The sequence below is a fragment of the Apteryx rowi genome, unplaced genomic scaffold (genome assembly GCF_003343035.1).
Source record: "Apteryx rowi isolate R43461 unplaced genomic scaffold, aptRow1 scaffold_74, whole genome shotgun sequence".
Classification (NCBI taxonomy): domain Eukaryota; kingdom Metazoa; phylum Chordata; class Aves; order Apterygiformes; family Apterygidae; genus Apteryx; species Apteryx rowi.
The window spans coordinates 3,056,792-3,077,671 of NW_020451027.1; the positions used below are offsets into that span (position 1 = coordinate 3,056,792).

General features: G+C 37.7%; 1 protein-coding gene across 1 annotated transcript in view; it reads right to left on the minus strand.

Moving 5' to 3' along the window:
• CRB1 (crumbs 1, cell polarity complex component) overlaps positions 1-20,880 on the minus strand; it is a 140,137-nt gene that overhangs the window by 15,178 nt on the left and 104,079 nt on the right. The window contains exons 10-12 of the mRNA XM_026087853.1: positions 16,788-17,694; positions 13,708-13,836; positions 11,160-11,286 (exon numbers count right to left, since the gene is read on the minus strand). Of these exons, the coding sequence (XP_025943638.1) occupies positions 11,160-11,286; positions 13,708-13,836; positions 16,788-17,694 (1,163 nt within the window). The remainder of the gene's footprint in view (positions 1-11,159; positions 11,287-13,707; positions 13,837-16,787; positions 17,695-20,880) is intronic.

Genomic DNA, 20,880 nt, shown 5'->3' on the forward strand with positions numbered 1-20,880 from the left:
TTTGTGAATACAAGCAAAAATTAGCCATGGAGAAGACGCAATGTTGCCAGGGCCTCTCGATGCCTACCCTTACTACTTCATTTATCCTAATTGTGAGATTTTTCTCTTTCTTTCCAGGTTTAGCAGCTGTGACTCAACAAGTGTCAGCCAGGTTTATTGTGTTCAGATCATACATCCTTTTCCTGGATAACTGGGAAAAAGCAACCGGGGAGAAAAAGGCTTGTCATAGGACTATCAGCAGGGCAACTGCACATTTAATTTTGCCCACAAACCATTACTACTTGGACAAGACAGAGCAGAGAGTCCTGTCCCTTGGAGGGATAAGAGCTATGCAGCACGTAAATGTTACAAACGTTATATCAGACAGCGCAGTTGTCCCTTAGGCTCTGAGCTTGTTTCTCTGAGTTACACTCTACAGAGCCTGCTGGGTTCAGAACTGGCTTAGCAAGTGTAAGTCCAATAGCCAAGATCCTGGTCCAGTACCCCCTGGAATAAAGAGGAATCTTTCCATTTATTTAAGTAACAGATAAATTAGACTGTAAACTATTGATGTGCTTGAGAATCTCCACAATTCCTATCCTAGCATTTCACAGTGTCTAGCAAGAGCCAAATGTGTCTACAGCAGTGCAAAATCTGCTCAAGCTAAATAATTACAAAGATTTTTAAAGGGCACAGCTGCTGATTCTCTTGTCCTTTCCATTAAATTACAGCAGTGTCACACTTTTTATTTCAGTGCTGTCATTCTTCTTGAAAAGAGAATAATCTGTTCTCCCAAATATTGTTTGAATAAATTTGAGGACTTGTTTTTGATGCACATTTAAGTACAAAGAAGCTTAGACATGTACGTAACAAGCTCTGCCTCTCATTTAATTGCTTCTGTGTATCAAACCAGATAAATATTCCTGATCATTTGAAACCAAAATATTTTTCAGATCCTCAAGAAAAGGAAATTCTTTTTATTGCTTTTTTAATGGAAAAATATTCTAGAAGCTCAGTAAAGTGTGCAAAATTTTTCAGACATTGTTAGGAATGAAATTTCTTAGTGAGAACTGAAAAAGGCTCTGCACAAGAACATGCTTTGCAGGTACAGTTCATCAAGAGATACATAGGCAGATGAACATGACAGCCTTGTTTTATATGGAAATATTGTAGTTTCATGGACCTTGGAGATAGTAATCTTAAGTATGTGATTATTTTCTGAGGTATTAATACTATCCTACAAGATGTATTTGTTATCCTGAGCTAATATGTTGATGGTATTAATGAGCTATAGAGCTAACACGGTATAAATAAAATAGTGGTTGGATTTTAGCATCATGGTTTCCATTTAGGCACCTGAATAAAAGTGGGTAGGTTTTCTGAAGAGCTTAAACTGCAGTACCTAGGAAATTTCCTTCTACCCTTACCTGGCATTCTTTATATAAAAACAGATCTAAGGTGCAGGAAACTGTTTGTCTTTCTAATTGTGATGGCAGTGAATAAGCTTACTCTGAAGCTACTTTGATCGTAATCCTCCAGGAAGCTCCATGTAAAGCCTCACCTGCATCTGAATTCTGGTAGTTCTGGTGAACAGGACAAGCATCGAATCCCAAGAGATTGCTGCCATCATGGTCTCACTATGAGTAAGTTACCTTTTTCTTTCATTCAGGTGAAAACCTGGGCCATATTTTTCAGTTTGCAGGTGAGGTTGCATTTTTCTTTTCTTTAGAAACTTTTGGTCAGTTAAGCTATTTGTGATTTATGGAATTAGAACAAATTTATAGTCTGGTTTCAGTCAGTGTTTAGTCAAGTTGTCCAGAAAATAAAGAGCATAGTGTTATGTAAAAGTGAAAGCACACAGGTGATTAGTGCTTGCTGTTGCGGGAGCACTATGTTTTGGTATTTTCAGGATAAACATCCATATTCATGAAAAAGTTCTGAAAATTCACCACTGAACATCACCTCACTGGAAAATACAAATAAAAGACTTTTTAATACTTGCAGCAAAATAATTTTCTCCCATATTGTATTTTAAAAAGCAATGTAAATGCAAACGTGAAGTTTGGGCATTAGATCACAGCAAAAGCCAGAAATGCCAGAATTACCAAATGTTGGTTCATGTTTGGATAGTCCTTAGGAAGAGGTCAGAAGTATACTTTTCATCTACAAAGATAACTGGAAGACAAAAGTATTTGTGCCTTCTCTTACCAAAAAAAAAAAAAAAAAAAAAAAAAGAGCATTGTTTTTATATTTGAGTTAATTGTTTTAAAGCAACTTCCAGAATCCTTTCCCATAGTTGCTAAGCCTGCCGCGTTACTGGAAAATAGAAAAAATAGATAAAAAAAGAACGTTAATTCTCATGAACTCTATGAGAAAAAGATGTAAAATTTAGCATCTGAACAATGCAGGCTTGGAGTACATGAATTTGTTATAAAGTGAGCAATGACTGAAGTAAATGCCCATGTGATGTGAATGTGAGCCTACAGGGAAAACATCAGAAGGTGAGAAAAAGGAAAACAATGCCATTGCAACATAAAGGATGGTGTACAGACAAAATGTGTTAGTCTGAATACTAAATGTGTTATGTGAATACTGCACTTGAGCTGATTCCTACACTGCAGAGTGTTATGCTGTCATATGTCATCTGGGCTCCCTTTTCTGCTTATTTTTACCATGCACATTAAATATTCAACTGCTTTTCACTGATGCGTGCAGTAATGCGGGCCTTGTGAGGAGCCTTCTTGTCTTTTCCTGCTAAGACATATTAGATAACCTTATTGTCTTTGCATCCTAATGTTTTGACACATTAAATATGTTTCTTGCAATATCCATTTAAAATTTTTGGTTAGGTCCTGTGTTTAGAATAGAAGCTAATAGAAAATAGCAAAGGATAAAAAGGGGCTGTTCTGCTTTGAAAAACAACTGTAAAAATGGCATTGTGACATTTCCAATGACTTCCAGAGCAGAACTGCTCATTTTACAAATCTAAAAATGTTTCTTCTTGCTCCGCATTTGACCTGGCACAGGAATAAAGCTGGGTTCTTTCTGGCTCATGCCATCAGCGGTAAAGATTCTGCCATGATGTGTGATCTACAGTTATGTGAATGACATGAAAACAATAAATTCCAGGCTTTCTCCCACTCAGTTGTGCTGACTCTGCTAGGCTAATAAAAATAGGAAAAACTTATTTCACTCAATGAAATAAGATTATTTCAATAAACTATCATTGGACTGTAATAAGTCCATCTATGCTGAATAGTGCTTTTCCCCCCAAAGTTCCATTGACATTGTGAGAGTTTTCTTGTAGGAAGGTACTGCTGAGGATAAAACCAGAAGTATCAGAGAATACCCTTATATGCGGATGAAGCTGCCTGCTTCCTTCCCGCAGCCTCGCCCCTCGCTCAGTCTTTGGAGCATCAGGAAAGCTGATAGGCGAGAGCAGACTTCTGCTCCCTGGCAGCTCTTCTGACCCATGTCCCACACCTCGTTTGGGAGAGAAAAGTGGCAGGAATGCATCGTGGGCTGGAGGCACTATCATGATTGCTGAAGGTTGAGAATGTCAGTTTTAAACAACAAGGATTCACTCCTCTCTTCTTTGGTCCTAAAGTACCACTGGCTTCAGTATAAGTACATAAACAAGAGTGCTTTTAAACATTTCTGATTCCATGAGGTTGTTCCATGAGGTTGTTATGGAGAGGCAAGAACCTCACTCCCAATGGAGTTAGCTGTGCAAGACAGCAAATTCTAGAATAATAGTTCTAATTCTGAAAATATTTTACAGTTTGTGTTAGTCTTTCTCAACAGGCTGCAGAGCACAGGAGAAGAAAAAAAAGTCATAGTAGATCCAAATGTGCTCATCCCTAAGACATCAACGGGATGCTGGCCGGTGGCTTGACTGCATCTGGCTGTCTGGAATCACAGACTGTTCAGCCACAGCTTTCACTAGGGGAAACTTGGAGCTGAGCTCTGCATGCGGCAAGACTCACTATTCATGCTGCAGACTGTAATAGCTGGGATAAGCTTTTCAGTGACCTGGGGCACCCACAGCTCCTTAGCTGGGGCAAGAAGAGCTGGGACAGTAGGTGAATGGCTGGTCTGAAAATCAGGACTCTAGTGCTTTTCAGCTTCAGTTGTCTTACCCACCTTTACTTCATCATTTTACGACACTCCCTGAGGCTGGCAGCTGAATATTATGGTGTTAAGGGTGTTCCCAACATTAAGCATTCAAACTCAGACTAAGAAGAAAAATCATTACATTGCCTTAAAACAATTATATTTGAATATGAAAAATATATTTTTAAAAATGTATGTTTGTTTTTGGTCTTCTATAGCTTTTTGATTCTTCTTCAAACTAGGGAGGGCACGCAATTTATCCTTTTAAATGATGGCTGAAATTGATGTGGTGGAGGACAAAACCCATCTTGGGCAGAATTGTTTGATCAGATTAAAGGCGTTGACAATATTGCTATCCTAGTTTCACAAATGAACAAACTCTGATAAAGTATTGAAATGCTCTAACCATACACAGCAGGAAAGAGTGTAAAATTCAGGACAGGAACAAATCTACACTGAACAATCACAAAGAGAACAAAGTTCTTTAACCAAATGCTTTCCCTTACAAATGTGTAAATTTCTTTGGGAATTTTTGTTTTTTTGCATTTGAAGAAACAGAACACAAATACTGCTCTTGCATGGCACCTATCAATATTGGAAATGTTTTCTGTTGGAGAGAAAAGGCTGGGCATGTTTTTTTCTTTTCAAAGAATATCCTAAAATTCTGCACAATTGTTTTGTACCCTCAAGACATAAATTCATGTAAGTACTGGTTCAGAACTGGTGCAGTGTGAAAACTAACCAGCTTGACTATATTTATCATTACATTGTTCTATATCTCTTGGAAAAAAAAATAGTTTTCATCTCTGTGTACAATAGCAAAACAGCCATATACAAGAGCAAGACATAAACAGAGATAAAGCCACAGTGAGGCTGGGAAAAAATGATGTAGTTATATAGCTGATGTCCACATCTTTCAGTCAAAATTATAATTATCCATTAATAGCCTCATAAGTATGAATATGTAAATAGTTAGAGAATGCATTATTCATGAGCCACCAGGCATTAATTATTGTAATTAAGTATCATTTGCTACATTCATATTACTAACCCTTGCAGTTAATGAATACATTAGCTAATCACTGTAGAGCAGATTCAATCAAAATTCTAAATGTCTCTGCTATGGAAGCCTGAGAGAGTTTTATTGAATTTAGATTCAATATTGAACATATTTTACATGCTTGTCAGTGTATTTTTAATAACATTAAATGTGAATCGTAACCTCCAGTGCATGATGCTTGTCCATGCACCCAAGAGGATGAAACGGTACCAGCTGGAAGAGGCTATGCAAGCAACATCAGTGCACATCAGAGAGTGTAGCAGCAGCTACCTTAAAGCAGAACTCTAATTCTGGGACATGAAATCTGCCTCCACTTTCAAGTGTCATGTGTATTTGCAGCTACAATAGGGGAGGGTGTGCTTTGTGAGGGAGTGCTGTCCCAAAGGCGCAGTTGAGGATAATGCTCAAGAAACAATTTGAAAGCCCAGCCTGAGCTGTTCGCCAGCCGGTGCGGGGCCTGGCTGCGCCTTTTGCTGTGCGCAGCACTGGCAGAACTGCTCTGAGCTTAATGGGGCCTCGGGGCGCTCTTGAAACACAAAGTAAAATGAACAACCAAACTGCGTTATTTTTGTTCTCTGGAGACCTATTACAGATAATAGTTATCTAAGTACCACAGACAGCAGACTTGCTGGAGATTTGGAGGGAGAGGCCTTTTTTTTTTTTTTTCTTCTTTTTTAGGCTGTAGTAGTTCATGGTTCTTGAAGTAGAAATTTTGAAGAATTTTTCACTGCAAACAACAAAAGTTTCCTCAGTTTTAGGGAAAAATCACTAAATCAGAATATAAGAATGTGATTTCAAGTGCTAAAAATTAATACATAAGGTGAAGTGCCTTCTGTATTGAACTTTTGGCTGGCAAGCCAGGAAAAAAATTTACAGCTAAAAAATCTGGTTTCATCATTCTGGATTTGAAGCAGATTTTTTCCTTTTTTTTAGTTTCACCAACATACTGTAGTCACATGCTTTAAGTATATCAAGTATTAGATCTAGTTTCTTAAAAATTAAATGTTCTGGAGGCAAAGGAATGCACATAAGTATATAATATTCAAGATGATTTCAAATTCACGAACATATAAGCTCTTCGTAACTAAAATCATGGTACGATACTGCTGGCAGAGTCTGAGTTGCATTGGAGCTTCAGTAGGGGAGGGTCGCTCAGAACCTGTTTTTCAAGGGTCAGCAGTAGGAGCTGTTGTCAGTAGACCAATCCTGTCTTTTCCATTCTCATGTATAGTTCCTCAGTGAAATACCTATCTTTTCTTTGCCAACTCATTTAAAGAATACCTGTTCATTTTTCCCACAGCTGATGTAAATTCCTTTGCTTTCCCTTGCAGTACCTCCACTGCTGCTCTTTCCCCTCTTTTCAGAAATCTTACTTTTCCCTCAAGCCTTAACGCTGTTCCCTCTCATTACCAGTATTTCTGTGGCAGTTAGTCACTGGCATCTGAAGAACTATTTGAATCTTAAGTTCAAAATATAAAAATGGAGAGATCCATTTCTGATAGTATCAGTATTCAGAATCATAAGCCATACTTCCAAAAATCATGAACTTGCTTGTTTGCTTTCTTTTATTTGTCTGTCTCATATCCTTCTAATTCTGAGCATAGTGAGATCACAGTTTTCTAAGCTGTTCTCAACACCCCAAATCATATGATCCTGGTGTTTTGTTTGTTTTTGGTTTTGTTTTTAATTAATACTGAGGTTCTCACAAAATCATTTGCCTCTGGGAGCTGCTTTTTTAAATAAAAAGCAAATATCAAAAGATTACAATGGAATTACAAAAAGTGGCAACACTGGAGATGTATGGATGTCTTACTGTCGTACCTTTATTTTAAACCTGAATGAAGGCCTTTTGAACCCTTTAAATCCTAAAACAAACAAACAAAAAAACCTTTGAGATCAGATGTATTTGCATTTATTTCCTTCCATAACTGTATACTTTTAAATGACCTGCAACTGCATTTCTTTTGAAAAAATATTTTCAAAAAACTTATTTTGATTAATCTGGCTTCTGTTTCTTTACTTTTTAAATCAGAAACATCGAGTCAATTCTTCACTGGCTTGTTTGAAGACCTGTTCATGGGACAGTTCCAGCCTGTGGGCTGTGATAGCTCAATGGAAACAGATGACCTGTCAAAATGTTAACAGAGACCTCCTAACGCTCACCAACTTTGTAAGCGTTGACAGTAAATAAAGAAGAACAAAGAAATAAGAGTCACTTTAAACCATGTGGCTAAAATCCCTTTCTCTCTGAATTGTTGATTTTGGGACTTGTTTATTTAGTTATGCTGTGTGAGACACCAAGAGCTACCCGGGGGGGGGTGGTGGTGGTGGTGGTAATTAACCTTGATAAAGTGACACAGTATTGCAGCTAAAAGGGTTCCAGTGGCTGAACTGCTTCTTTTGGAGCTACATGCCTGGCCCTGCACTGTCAATAGGCCTGTAGAATAAATAAGGATGATGCAGCCTTAGCAGCCTTAATTTTTGTGTGGTGCAATTATAAAGTGCAAGCCTTCAGAAGTCATGGCACGCTTAAAGCAAATGAATATAGTCATTAGCAGAAAATGAGAAGTAGACATAAAGAGACAAAGGCAGAATGTTTATTTTGTGTATAAAGATAGGAAAGTTATGTACACATGCACAATGTAGTTGAGAATACAGATGTACAAAGAGGAAAGGAACAGCATTTCTGGAGTTAGAAGATGTTCATAATGACAAGGCATTAGAGGAAGGAAAGAATTCAGTTCAGTAACAGAGACTATTTTTTGTGGTGTGTATTCTGAAAAAAGAAAGCCTGAACGGCTGCGCTACTATGAATATATTCTAGATGAATAACATATATACCTTCAAATCCCTGTAAAACCTGTTTCATATTGTATGTACATTCTTATATCAAGTTTCTAGTATTGAAGGGAAGGAATTTTGGAAACTCTATACACATATATTCTTTGTTTTTTGTCTTTTCATATAGCTACAGCATGTCAGACACTATTACATGTATTGCTTCCTAGCTTTCTTCAATATTGATATCAGAATGCAATTTTTGTTTATTGCAGTATATCAGTCATAGACCTAATTCTGTTGTCTATCCATATTCTATAAACTACTTAAAATGTTTAATTTATGTAGCTGGGAGTTGAGCTAAAACCAGTAAGAAAAACCTCAAAATTTTATTTGTGAAATTTTGATTTTAAAAAGTCTTGGTTTGAACAGCTTTGGTTAAAAGTATCAGCTTTTGCATTAGAATTTTCAAAATTTGTTATTTCTTTGCTTTTAGTTAGCATTCTGAAATGGTAGATAGTTTTCATTTCAAATTATTCTGATGATGTTTTACTTTTTCATTTCAATAATACTGAACAAGTAACTTTTTAATAAAGAATGAAGTGGAAATTACAGTTTAGAATAAAATTTCCAAAATAATATGTTGTTTATTATTTTTAAATTTCTCTTTTAAATGAAGGCAAAATGACATTTTAACTCCAAACAAGGTGAATATTTTCTTTTAGGTTTGATTTACCTTGGTGTTTTATATCAAAAAACAAACATTTCACGCTAAAATATTGACTTGATTTAAAAAAAAAAAAAAAAGCTTTCCTCATATGAAATAATAAGTTTTGTCACACTACTTTTTCTAGAAGAAAAAAAAAACATTTTTCAAAAATTGTATTTTCATTGAAATAAATTTGAAAATGCTGTTTGGTTTAGAGATATTGTGGTCTTGACCTGTGTTATGTTATTCAAATTATTATATGTGATTTCAGGTAAGATAACTAAATGCTACATCTAATAGGATACGCAGTTTTATTTCTGATACTGCTCCATTAATTTCATCCCCAGTAGTGGAACATACATTCCCATGCTGTATTTACTGCTTACTTACAAAGGAGAAAGGAGCTTTCAGCTGGGTAACAGTTTTTATAAGAAATCAATAAGAAAATTATCCCAATCACTTCTCTGGTAAGATAAAGATAGCAAAGAAATTATCCTGGTGTAATACACTTATAACAAGTAAATGCGTTGCACTTAGGTTTCCATACCAAGACAGGTGCTTGAAACAGGAATATGTGACATATCACAGGAATGAATAATGGCATTTTCCAAAAATGTACAAAACTGATTTTTTTGTATGCTTTTTAATGATACTGGTGTTGCTGCAGTTATGCTCTGAATGGTTTTCACACAAATAACTGACTTTAGGACATTTCTGAAAGGAGGGAAATAAAAATAGAAGCTTGATTCTCAGGCAGTGACTTCTGCTGTATCCTACTGAGGCAAAATGGGAACCTTAACATGTCCATTATACCCATTTTAAGGTGTCTGAATGCAACTGCAGAAGTAAAGGTGGGATTTGCTCTTTATGAAAACTCAAAGTCCAATCCACAGAAAGTTGAGTAGGACTGAAGAAGCAGGGTCAGGTTTGAGGCAGGGGAATCTGTAACATCAAGGGGCTCAAGAATTTGTGCGAAAGATAAGCTGTTCTCTTGGGAGTCATAAAACCTCAGTGTATAATGTTAGCTTCTCTTTCCTGTAACTCTGCTACATGCCATATCACTTAATAACAACACATTGTCTTACACACGCTTACTCTTTTTTTTTTTTGAATCGCCAATACTTAAATGACTAAAAGGAGTACAGAATCTATACTAATATAATATGATCATGAATGCTGAAAGAAATGGTTGCATAGTTCATGAACGCTTTTTGTGTTAAAGCATTGTTCGGAAAAACAAAAACTCACTTTTTATGGTACTGTTTTGTATTTAACAACGTACTTCAGTTGCGTCTACACTCTCAAAGGCAAATACACATTCAGATATTTTCCTAATTTGAGTCTGGTTTTCCTAATTTTCATGCCCCTAATTTTCATTCTTTAAAGAATCCATGTACAACCAATCAACTGAACTACCTTGATTGCTTCCTGTGAAGAACTGCCCCGTGTTTTGTCTGATGGTACTCATATCTATTTATGGATAATGTAGATTTACTTCAAGTTGTAGAAATCTTTTGAGAAACATACAACAAATCTATGATTTTAAAATCTGATGTGCCTACTAGGCCTTTACTGAAAGAGGAATCATGCTGAAAGTGCCCTTGTAAGACAGCTGACTTTTTTTTCAATAAAATATATTGAAGGTGTACAGGCTACTAACGTACTGGTACAGGACTGGTATCAGTGCAGGATTGCCTCTAATTTAGATGAGTGTAAGAGTGCACTCAGTATGTTGCCAATTGTTAGTCCAAGCCATTATCTAATTATCTAGAATTATCATATGTAGTTTCACAAGCACGAGACCAAACTGCCAAAAAATAGTAATGAGTATGGTATGTGATACAAGGATAGTGATATCTGTAACATTTAATGGTAAAATTAGCCTCGCTAAAGCCAATGGATCTTTGCCACTCATTGCTGGGCTTGAATGCCACCATCAGTATATCTTACTGTTCTCTTTAATGTATATTGTGTCTTACCAGTGTGTTCCACTGTTGCATGCTGGCTGCGTTTATGTGGCAAAATGTTCTGGTGGAATGAGATGAAACATTTTTTAAGATCTGCTAGCATTTGTTCCAAAATTAAGGAAAAGAACCAGATCCAAAGTGATAAATGAAATAGGTAAGAACTTGGTCCTGAACATTTGCGTTACAAAGTTTTCACCGTTCACTTTGTTATATTATGTTGAAAGGAACATGCTGTTACCTAAAAGATTTGCTCCCACATTTAAAGCCAGCGTTGAAGAATGATTATATAAAATTAAGCATTTCACATATGTTCAAAAAAAATAGAAAATAATTTTTAACTCTGATATTTGTATTGCTCTTCTAAGCTCTTTGGTCAAGGCATCTTCTGTTGTTTCAATGGCTTTAAAATACAACATTTTAAAGACTGCTGCTAATCTTCCTGTTCACCCCACTCGACTGCTGGATCATCATCCATTCGTAGAATAAGATAGGAGAGAAGCTGAAAGAGATTCTGCCACAACAGTAAAGAGACAAAAAAGGAGAGGTCGCTTACATCTATCTCACAGCGGTGTCCAGCATAGTTTACATCACAGAGGCAGTGGAATTTGTTGAGCAGATTTTGGCAGAGGCCCCCATTCAGACATGGGTCGGAGCTGCATTCATCAATGTCCTTCTCACACCTAGAGGAAAGATTCCAAATAGTGAGCATCTGAAATTGCAAATAAAATGTATAAAACAGGCACATTTTAGTGGGGGGAGAATGTTATATTTGAATTCTATAGTATATTTCCACACATGCTTATGATTTTATTAACTACTTATCAGCCACATTTAAATCTTGAACTTCCTGTATTACTTTCGAGCACAGGTACTTAAGTGGGAGTTTCATTTCTGTAAAGCGTTTCATGCTAAATGATGCTTAGCAATGTAAAATGAAAGTCTGTGTATGATTTAGAGCCAGATCCAGTGCAAGTTCTGCTGAAAGCCTGTTTATCCATTTTGATTGTTACTGGGAGCTGAGGACACATTTTCCTTCTCAGTAACTTGGAACTAAGTCAAGCAAATATGTGCTTTCACAGCTGAGTGCCACTGGGAATGCTCACCTTCTTTTTTTCTCAATTAGAAATGCCAAAAGATGACCAGCAGAATCTGCTATCTGGTCTATGTGAGGAGAATTATAAGAATGTCAGGTGCAGAGTAGTAGTATTTTAGAAGCTTAAATAGATATCATTAAATGTTTTTGAATTAATTTTTATGAGAAAGGAAAGTTGAATTTTTGCAATTTCAAGAGAACCAATTTAAGAATGTGTGAAATTGCTTGAAAGCTAGAGTAATGATTTAGTGATTTTCTGTGATAAAGTTTCCCCTTAATTCTTGTCTCTTTTCTTTTTAAGTTATGCTAATGGTTAATCCTAATTTTGCCAAATAATTAGGTCTGACTTGCTTTTGAAGAAGAATGTGAAAAAATCCATTAGAATTGTAAAGAATTGCTTTGTTTGAGAGTTTTGTTTTGAATTTTCTTATTAACTGATATATTTGAATTTATTCTAGAAAAAGAAGTCTCGTGTAGGGAGAAACTTTTTCATTTCATTTACTAAGATCTGCAAACACAGAAACACTACTAGTTTACAGTTTGGCAGCCTGGAGGAAAAGAGGATAAATAGTCAATTTTAGACAATAGAGAAGAATGCCTCACTGTGATGGTAAGTTAAAGTGCAGTATGCGTAAGGCAAAACTGCTTTTTAATATGAGAATCATGGGATCCATAAAATAAAGATTATTGCTGCCAGTGGGATGGATGTAAGGACGGCTCATTCCCAAAGCTGTAGTTAGCAAGTTGCCTGGCAGTGGAAGGAAGAAGGAAAACGTACTTTTCTCCTACCTTGAAGCCCGAAGAAAAATCACACCAAAGAACTGCTTGAGACTATGCTTTTATTTATTTTTTTTTTAACCTTTTTTGAATAATGTGAGTTGGTATGAGGACTTTTGGGCTGAGTTAACCAGTACAACCCAGACATTTCTGCCAACTACACTGTGCATTGAGTGGGTGGAAATTTTCATTTCATCTATTACTTGCAGCTTACTGTACTGGTTCCATAAAGTCAGTAGGTTAATAAGTTTTTGAGAGAATGAAAATGTTTGTTGAAAATTGCTTTGTTTTTGCAGTGCCAGCATAGCTTAGTCCTGCTGAACTTTTGCATATTATACTCTTATGCAATGTTAATTTCACTTCGGGCAAAATCATTAGTTTTCTGTTTATGTACTGTATTTCCTTTCTTCTTATCCAGAAAGTTGCCGTACCTATTCAGACTAACCTATTAGGACTGGGACAATGTCTTCCTGTATTCCCGCAGCACCTAACACTGAGGCCATCAAGCCTCCCTACTCAGGAGCTGTTTGTAGAGAACTGATAAATGTTAAGTGTGAACTGTGACAATATACTACAAGATTCAGATTTGTCTGTGAGGAGGGATGATGGACCCTTCTGTTTCAGGCTAAACTATAACATGTAAAAAGTATTGCTCAACTTGTTTTTTAAATACTCATTCCATTTTCATATTTGGGCATTCAGTAAGAAAGTAACAAGCTACAATGCCACTGGGTATTTCATATAATACCATCCCTGTAGGATAATAGATTGTATAGTCACAATGGATTTGAGTTAAAATGAAACAGCTTTGCATATTCATGTATGAAGGTGTTATAACTGACTTATACGTGTGAGTGGAATGTGTATGACTATGTATGGCCATGCATAAAATGATAAATTTCTACCTTGCCATATATAAAAATAGTATGGAATCCATAAAATAGGCATGTATGCTGTCTAAGAAAAAATATCTTGCACTGGAGTTAGAGGTTTTATATTGGAATGAATTTTTCTGCATTTATTAGTGATTTTTGTCCAAGTAAAACACTATATTTTCAGACCCTCAAAGTCACTTAAGCAAGGAACTGCTGAACTTAAAAACTGCTTTGTCTCTGTTACTGTAGGAGGTGATACCCCTGTAGATGTTACGCTCTAGACCATTCTGGAACTGCTTTTCCAGGAAGACATTGCAGTATTGCACTACAAAGATCTGCTGGGCAAAGCATCTCACCGTTCTCCAGTAAATCCTGGCAGGCACACGCATCTCAACTCTCCGCTGAGATCGGTACAGTTGCCATAATTGTAACATGTAAGATTTCTCTCTTCATTCCCACAAATTGTATATGGTAATCTTCTGTATCTAGATAAACAGTAAGGCAATGGCAGTGGTTAATAACAATTTCCTTGTTCATTTCTGAAAGTCTCGTACTCTCTCAGCTTTTTGTTTAACACTGGTCTGTTATTTTAGTGGCAAATATTTAGCCTTTCTATCTTGTAAATATTGTTTGAATAAGGGCAGAATCTAGACTGGGAATACAGTGAGCAGTGTTCCTGCTGCCAAACGCTATTCCATACAAGCAGGAAGAGCATCACGTCTTGCCTGTAAATGAACACACAGTTTCAGCAGCTGCACGGGGATGCAGCACATACTTAGTGCCTCTCCTTGGTTTCCCCTCCGGGAGGAAAGCCGTGCACCACTGTGCCTTTACACACCAGGGCCTGGAATATGTGGGCAGTTCGCTGCTGCCTGCTTAATTAAGGAAAGGCAGCAACTGAACAGAGGGAGCACTGGAGGCACTCACTGGTGTATTGCCCAAAGGAAAGAAAGCAGGAGCTGAAGTTTAAGACCCACAGACAGCAGCAAACCTGAAGGATATGTTTTGTTTAATTTATTTGTTGAATTTGGTTTTGCTTTTCCAAGCATTTACTGGCAATTTAATGATTCATTTCTGAGCAAAACCCAAAAGGGACAACCCTGAGGCTAGGTTAGTGATCCTAGATCTATATGATACCTGGACAGCTTAGTAAAAGAGCTCAAAAGAGAGAATTAGAGCACAAGCTAGACCATGTTGGTCTTGTCATATAAGGTATCTTCAAACCACAGGACATCCCGACTACTCTCAGAACACTCAACAAAAATCAACAAATGACAACTGATAAATTTCAACACTAAAAGCCCATATGTCCTCCCACAGCCCCTTTGAGCAGCTCTGTGCCTGGTTTTGCAGTTCCCCACATTGCCCCTCTTCCTACTCCACGTGCTGCTCTCTAGTCCTCTTCCTTCAGGGTGAGACTGTTTTACCAGCAGGAAAGGCAGTGTCAGTACACTCAGGTCCATTACCAGCCCTGAGATCACGGCAGCTTGAGCCCTATCACAGTGCATGACTGGAGAGAGTATAGTCTAAAGATATTAAAAAAGGATTTTTTTTATAACCTACTTTCTATAAGAAAAATAAAAGTCTTTATAATCAGACTAGCATGATTGTGCAGTGAAAACAACCCTCTCTTGGTAATGGATCAAACTTCATTGTTTTTAAGGGCTTTTGTTTAAAAATGAAATTAGGGGACAGATTCTTAGCTGCAGAGAAGTCAGTGGAATTTAACTCCTTGTGGCCTATTCTGAATATCAATTTCAAGAGGAAATCTGAGCCAAACTGAGGCCTTCCAAGTATCTCAATTTTTGCAATTATCAGAGCATTTAGGAGATGATTAGTATGCGGTATATTTCTTTTTGGTGTAGGCAATACTCCTACTGAAGTCAACATTTGCTATGTAACGGAGCCATTTATGGGGCTGGAATAAAGTCAAAATCTAGTTTCCCTGTAGTTTTTAGTTCTGGATCATGACAATTCAAGAGAAAAACCTCTCTGAAATTATTTTAGCCCCATTGATCATTTGCCAGGAAACTAAAAACCTGTGTAAAACATCACTGATATATTTTCCCAAACCATCCAAGTGATTCAGGTATTCGACAATGTTAATTTTCAGTGTGACGTGGGTTCCTAACATTGTAGACAAACATTCAGTTCTAGTCAGAGCAGTTTAAATTGTTACTGCCTCTACAGCTGTTCATATTGTCCGCAGCACTCCCATGGTGGAAGGTTTGAGGGTTCGCTCTCCAATCCACATCATGCAAAAATCAGCCAGAGAGTTCAACTTACAAATTGAAATTGCATAAACTAAACCAACTGATTTTAACAGAGTTGATTTGGGGTCTGTGAGAGACAGGCCCTATTTTTTCTGTTCACAAAGAATTTGAGTTATTGCTCTATAAAATTATAGCCTACGCAGCAGAGACAAGATTTTCTGTTTGCACCCTGCAGGGTGCAGCAGGCTGGGTTGGTTGGAGTCCTCTGGAGAAAGGGGTAGGATTTTGCTTTCTCTGAGAGCAACAGGGCATGTTCAGAAGGGAGAAGTTTATGGAGTGCAGAGAAGGGCAGGTAATGGACAGAGAAACAGGGAAAGAGCCTGCAGCCTTAGTAGATGAGTGCCCGAGAAGAATAGGAAGCAGGCATATAAGGATGTCTCAGAGTTGATAGAAAGAATGGACTGTGTGGTGTCTGCAACCACTAAGAATTGCTGAGTTGGGAGAGCAAGCCTGAAGGAAGAGACTCACCTAGGAAGGATGCTGTGGGTAGGGGAAAAACTTCTTTACAATCTCTTTTATTGTTATTTTATCTTATCCACCACATCTGAATTTCTCTACTTATAAAGTTTGCTCTTCTAGAGTATGTTCTAACAAAATATAGCTTTAGAGATTCAAAACCCTTATAAAGATGCAGCAGGTCTACCTCAAGGCTTTGGCTGACTTGTAGTCCTGTCACCAGAGAGCTTGTATGAACCAGGCTGGCAGAAGAGTTTGTGTGTCCCCTGTCTCCTTCTTGCACTGACTCATTGGTCTCTGTCTGGACTAGTGTCTCTTTCTGCTGTCTCTGTCCACATCTAATTGGTCTGTACAACTTTTTGTACTGCAAACTCTTTATAAGTTAATTCTGCAGCCATAATTAATGTATAAATAGATGCATACTTTTAATTTGGGGGCAAAAGAAACAACAAAACAATAAACAGCTGAGGTAGTGGGGTGAAAGGTTTCATCATAAATTTCCACAGCTGTTTAGAAAATGAATTTAAAGTGTGTTTGGCAATGTGTTGTTTGTTCTTACTGGAATCATCACTGTCTACAACTATTCCCGTTTCAAGAGAATCTAAATACAGGTCTGTAATGTCCAGTTAAATTGGAGGTATCAATGGTGTAATAATCTCTCAGAAGCAACCTGACAGAAACATAAGCACCTGCCTTGTTTTTAGTACCTGCAAAGTTTTCCAGTGAAGTTACCAGCACACAGGCAAGAATATCCATTAATCCCATCTATGCAAGTGGCTCCATTTGCACACTGGTGGCCACGGCAGCTGTCTATGTCTTCTTCGCAGTTTACCCCTGTGTAACCAGGTTCACAGCTGCACTCGTAGGAGGTGATCCTGTCAGTGCAGTTTCCATGAACACAGGGGTTTGAAAAGCATTCATCAATGTTGGTTTCACAGTGCTTGCCAGTCCATCCTTTGGGACATATGCAACGGTAGGAAGTGTAGAAGTCTTCACATATCCCATCATGCATACAGGGAACTGAGCTGCAGGCATCCAACTGCAAACAGCCAGTAACAGCAGGGTTTGCAGATATTTTGAGAAATTGTTCATCTTGAGGCTTTTTAGTATGGACATCAGCATTTTCAAAGTATGAAAGATAAATGCCACCAATTTCTATGGTGCTCATACATCCTCGCAGGCCGTCCAGATTGTCAAAAGCCTTGTCAGCCACATAAATGTCTATCTCTTCTCTTAAAAAGTTGAGGCTTCCTGTGGCAGTTGTGCTAGTTGCAGTGTCTCTCTTATTGTCTATATCAATGTGCCACCTAGAGGCCTGGGACTGGGGTTCTATCATAGAGATTGTCACTTGATGCCACCTCCCGTCACTCACAGGTCGTGAACTAGCAAGGGTCAACTTATAAAAGCTGTTGCCACTTTGCAATTGAAAAAGTAATTTGGAGTTCTGAATACTAATGGTGACAAACTCGGGCTCCTTCTCCGCATACAGCAGTATAACATCAGTATCTGTAGTTCGAAAGCCAAATACGATATTTGTGAGATCTCTGCTGATTTTTCCGTTGCTTCTGTAAAATATCGCACTGCTTCGGCCACTAAAGGCTGCGTTAGCAAGACCTGTGCAAAGATAATAATTGAGAAACTAGGCCAACTTTAAACCAATACACGTAGAGCAATATTTCTTCAGTGCCCCATGTTCCCTGTCATTTAAGTCCTTTTGTTTCTGCTGGAAAACATTCAAATTCTAACCCTGTTCCAGTTAGCCTTGCCTGCTCTTTATGGCTATAAAAATTATAGGCCAGGACCAGTACCAAATTCACTGAAGCCAACAGAGCTGTGCTGATTCGCATCATCTGAAGTTATAACTCTAAAACTTCTGGTATGTTCCTTTCTAAGTTGGGAAGGGGGACAGTGACCTAGAGTATGGTCTTATTTACAGTTATGCAAATCAGAAGTATCTCTACTGAAGTCAATGAATTAATATAAGTATGTAATTGTAGTGAAGACCTGAGCCTCACTTCTCTTCATGATGAGAGCCCATCATGAACACTTAACAAAGAAATAATAGTAAAAGACCAGGTCTACCAAAGTCAGTGGGGCTGTACTGATTTATCTGAATTGCTGATGGGGCTTGATAGCTTTCTAAAGATTTCCTGCTATAGCCTAATCTGACTGATGAAACTGTACAGACAAATGTTATTTTAAATGGTACTTTGGCAAGAGGTTAAATGAATATATTAGTTAAAACAGTATATTATATTAAGAACCACAAAGACTTTTTAACTATTAGTTATTTCTTCTCATTGTTCACTCTTTTCAGTGGTGCCGAGCGACAGGACGCGAGGCAACGGGCACAAACTGAAACACAGACACTTCCATCTTAACATGAGGAAAAACTTTTTCACTGTGAGGGTGACAGAGCACTGGAACAGGTTGCCCCGAGAGGTGGTGGAGTCTCCTTCTCTGGAGATATTCAAAACGTGCCTGGATGCAATCCTGTGCAATGTGCTCTAGGTGACCCTGCTTGAGCAGGGGGGTTGGACTAGATGATCTCCAGAGGTCCCTTCCAACCTCAGCGATTCGGTGATTCTGTGATTGTAGTACTTACCTACAATATCATCTTCTGTATGCAAGTTACTAAACCAGGAAAAAATAGTTATGATTTGCCTGCCCTTCTCTGCTTCATTAGTGTTACCTCTTTTTCTTCTTTAGCCAAAGGGAAGAGGGGGACCATGATTGCAGGTAACTCTCAAACCTGAGGTTGAGAGGGTATTTCAAGGAAGATGTATTTGTCCTTTTTCTTATGTTCTTTGCCTAAGTACCAGCAACTGGTTATTCTCAGTGACGGAATCTAGACTAGGCAAACCTTTGTTCTCATTTCTTCTTTTCTTAGATAAAGCACTAGAGAGGTTTTTGAATGTATATGATTGATCCCAATTTACTCTCACTGATGGAAAAAGGACTAATTCCATTGAAGTCAGTTGACAAAAAGCCACTGCAAATTCAATGTAAGAAGAATCATCCCTGTCATGTTTAAAGCCATCTTCTCCTTCTGTGTACATACTGCCATAGTCCTACTGACTTCACTGAGACTCTGCTGGTGGAACTCAGAGGGTAGTAGAGTATTTGATTTATACTGTTGAGAGTGAAAATTGATGGGCAACATTATGGCAGTTTTATGGCCATCTTCACAACCATATTTGACGTCTTTCATTAGGATGGTTTCTACTAAAATGTACTAACTCACTGGACTGTAAATTTGCACATTCCAAGATTTATGAGGATTATAGATTGGGAGGAGAGACAGGAAGGAATGTCTTCTGTTTGTACTTCAGACAAATTTGGTTTGCAATATCCTAGCATTAAGATAAAGTGGGTTTCTGAACTATCTCTGGGCTCAGTAAATCTTGGTAAAAAGAGCCATCCTTGGGAGTTCCAGCAAGAGATTATTACTGGGGAGCAGCAGAAGAGAATGTGCCTTTCACTGTGACGTAAATACTAAGAAATCAATTTACTTGAAACCCTCTGAGGATGCAGACATAGACAGTAAGCATCATGAATTATTATATTGCCCAGTGACTTTATACCCTGACACTAAGTCGGTAGATGTATACCTACATTGCTTGGCACACCAAATGTGGTGCCTCTCTAATAGAAAATATGTCCCCAGAGGAAATGACAGTAAAAAGGAACTCAGAGCTTTTCAAAATTATTTCTGAGTTTTTAAAAATTCCACAAAGTTTATTTTAAACTCAAAAGCTAAAAAACTCCTGCAGGAAAAAGTCCTGACAACAGCAGGGCATCTGGATGTGATTTTACCCTCAGTTGTGATTCTGATCATAAGGTTTCACCTTTACCTGATGCTCCCTGCATGAACTTTCTGTATCTGCTTTTTGTCTTTTTTTGCATAGTTGGAGCTCATGTTTTCCTAAAAGGGTTGCTAATTGTGACCATGTAGGTAGAACTATACCCACAGCTCCTAGAAAACAGCACTTTTTCTGGCTTAGCTTAAACCAGTTTCCAGAACATAAGACACCAAGTTGGCAAAGAGCTTACTGGCCAGTATAACTCCTTTTCTGTGACCATGCTCTATTGGACATATGTTGTCATCATCGTTCCCCCACACCCCTGCTCTGCCCACACATACTGCTCAATATGTTGGCAAAACTTACAAATATAGACCTGGAATTAGACTTTTATGATCCTCAAGGTGGGCTCTTACATTTCATTTTATGTGGTGCGCAGAGCCTAACACCTGGAGCTCAGCTGAAGTTGCTGCCCAGTACAAATGGTACAGTTACTGCTAAAAGTAATCTGGTTTAGCCAAGGCCAGGGGCTAGGGGAATCAGTGGGAAGTTTATCTACAGAGAAGTCTATGTTTTGGCTCTGAAAAAACTAGTTAAAAATTCAGCTTTGTAGTGCAGGAATTTTTGAATACCCATTAGGGAAACCCCCTACCATTGCCACACAAAACAGCACTGAAATCTAAAGGCTGCTAACAGTTTAAATGGTCTTGATTTTAGTAAAAGGAAACAGTTCAATTACTTTCCTCTTCTCTGTATGATAGTTTATATTCTTTACTATAAAATAGTAAAGTTTACAGGAGAATATATTTTGATGTTATCATTAAAGACATGCCTATTAGAGAAGGTACAAATATTTTAATTTCAGTTATAAATTTTAAGAAGTGCTGCAGTACTCATTCTAGCAATCTCAACAAAGAAAGCATCATATAGGTCTGCCTGCAAATTGTCTATGCTAGAAATCTTTTGTTGACCAACTTTCTCATTCCTAAGGGTCAGC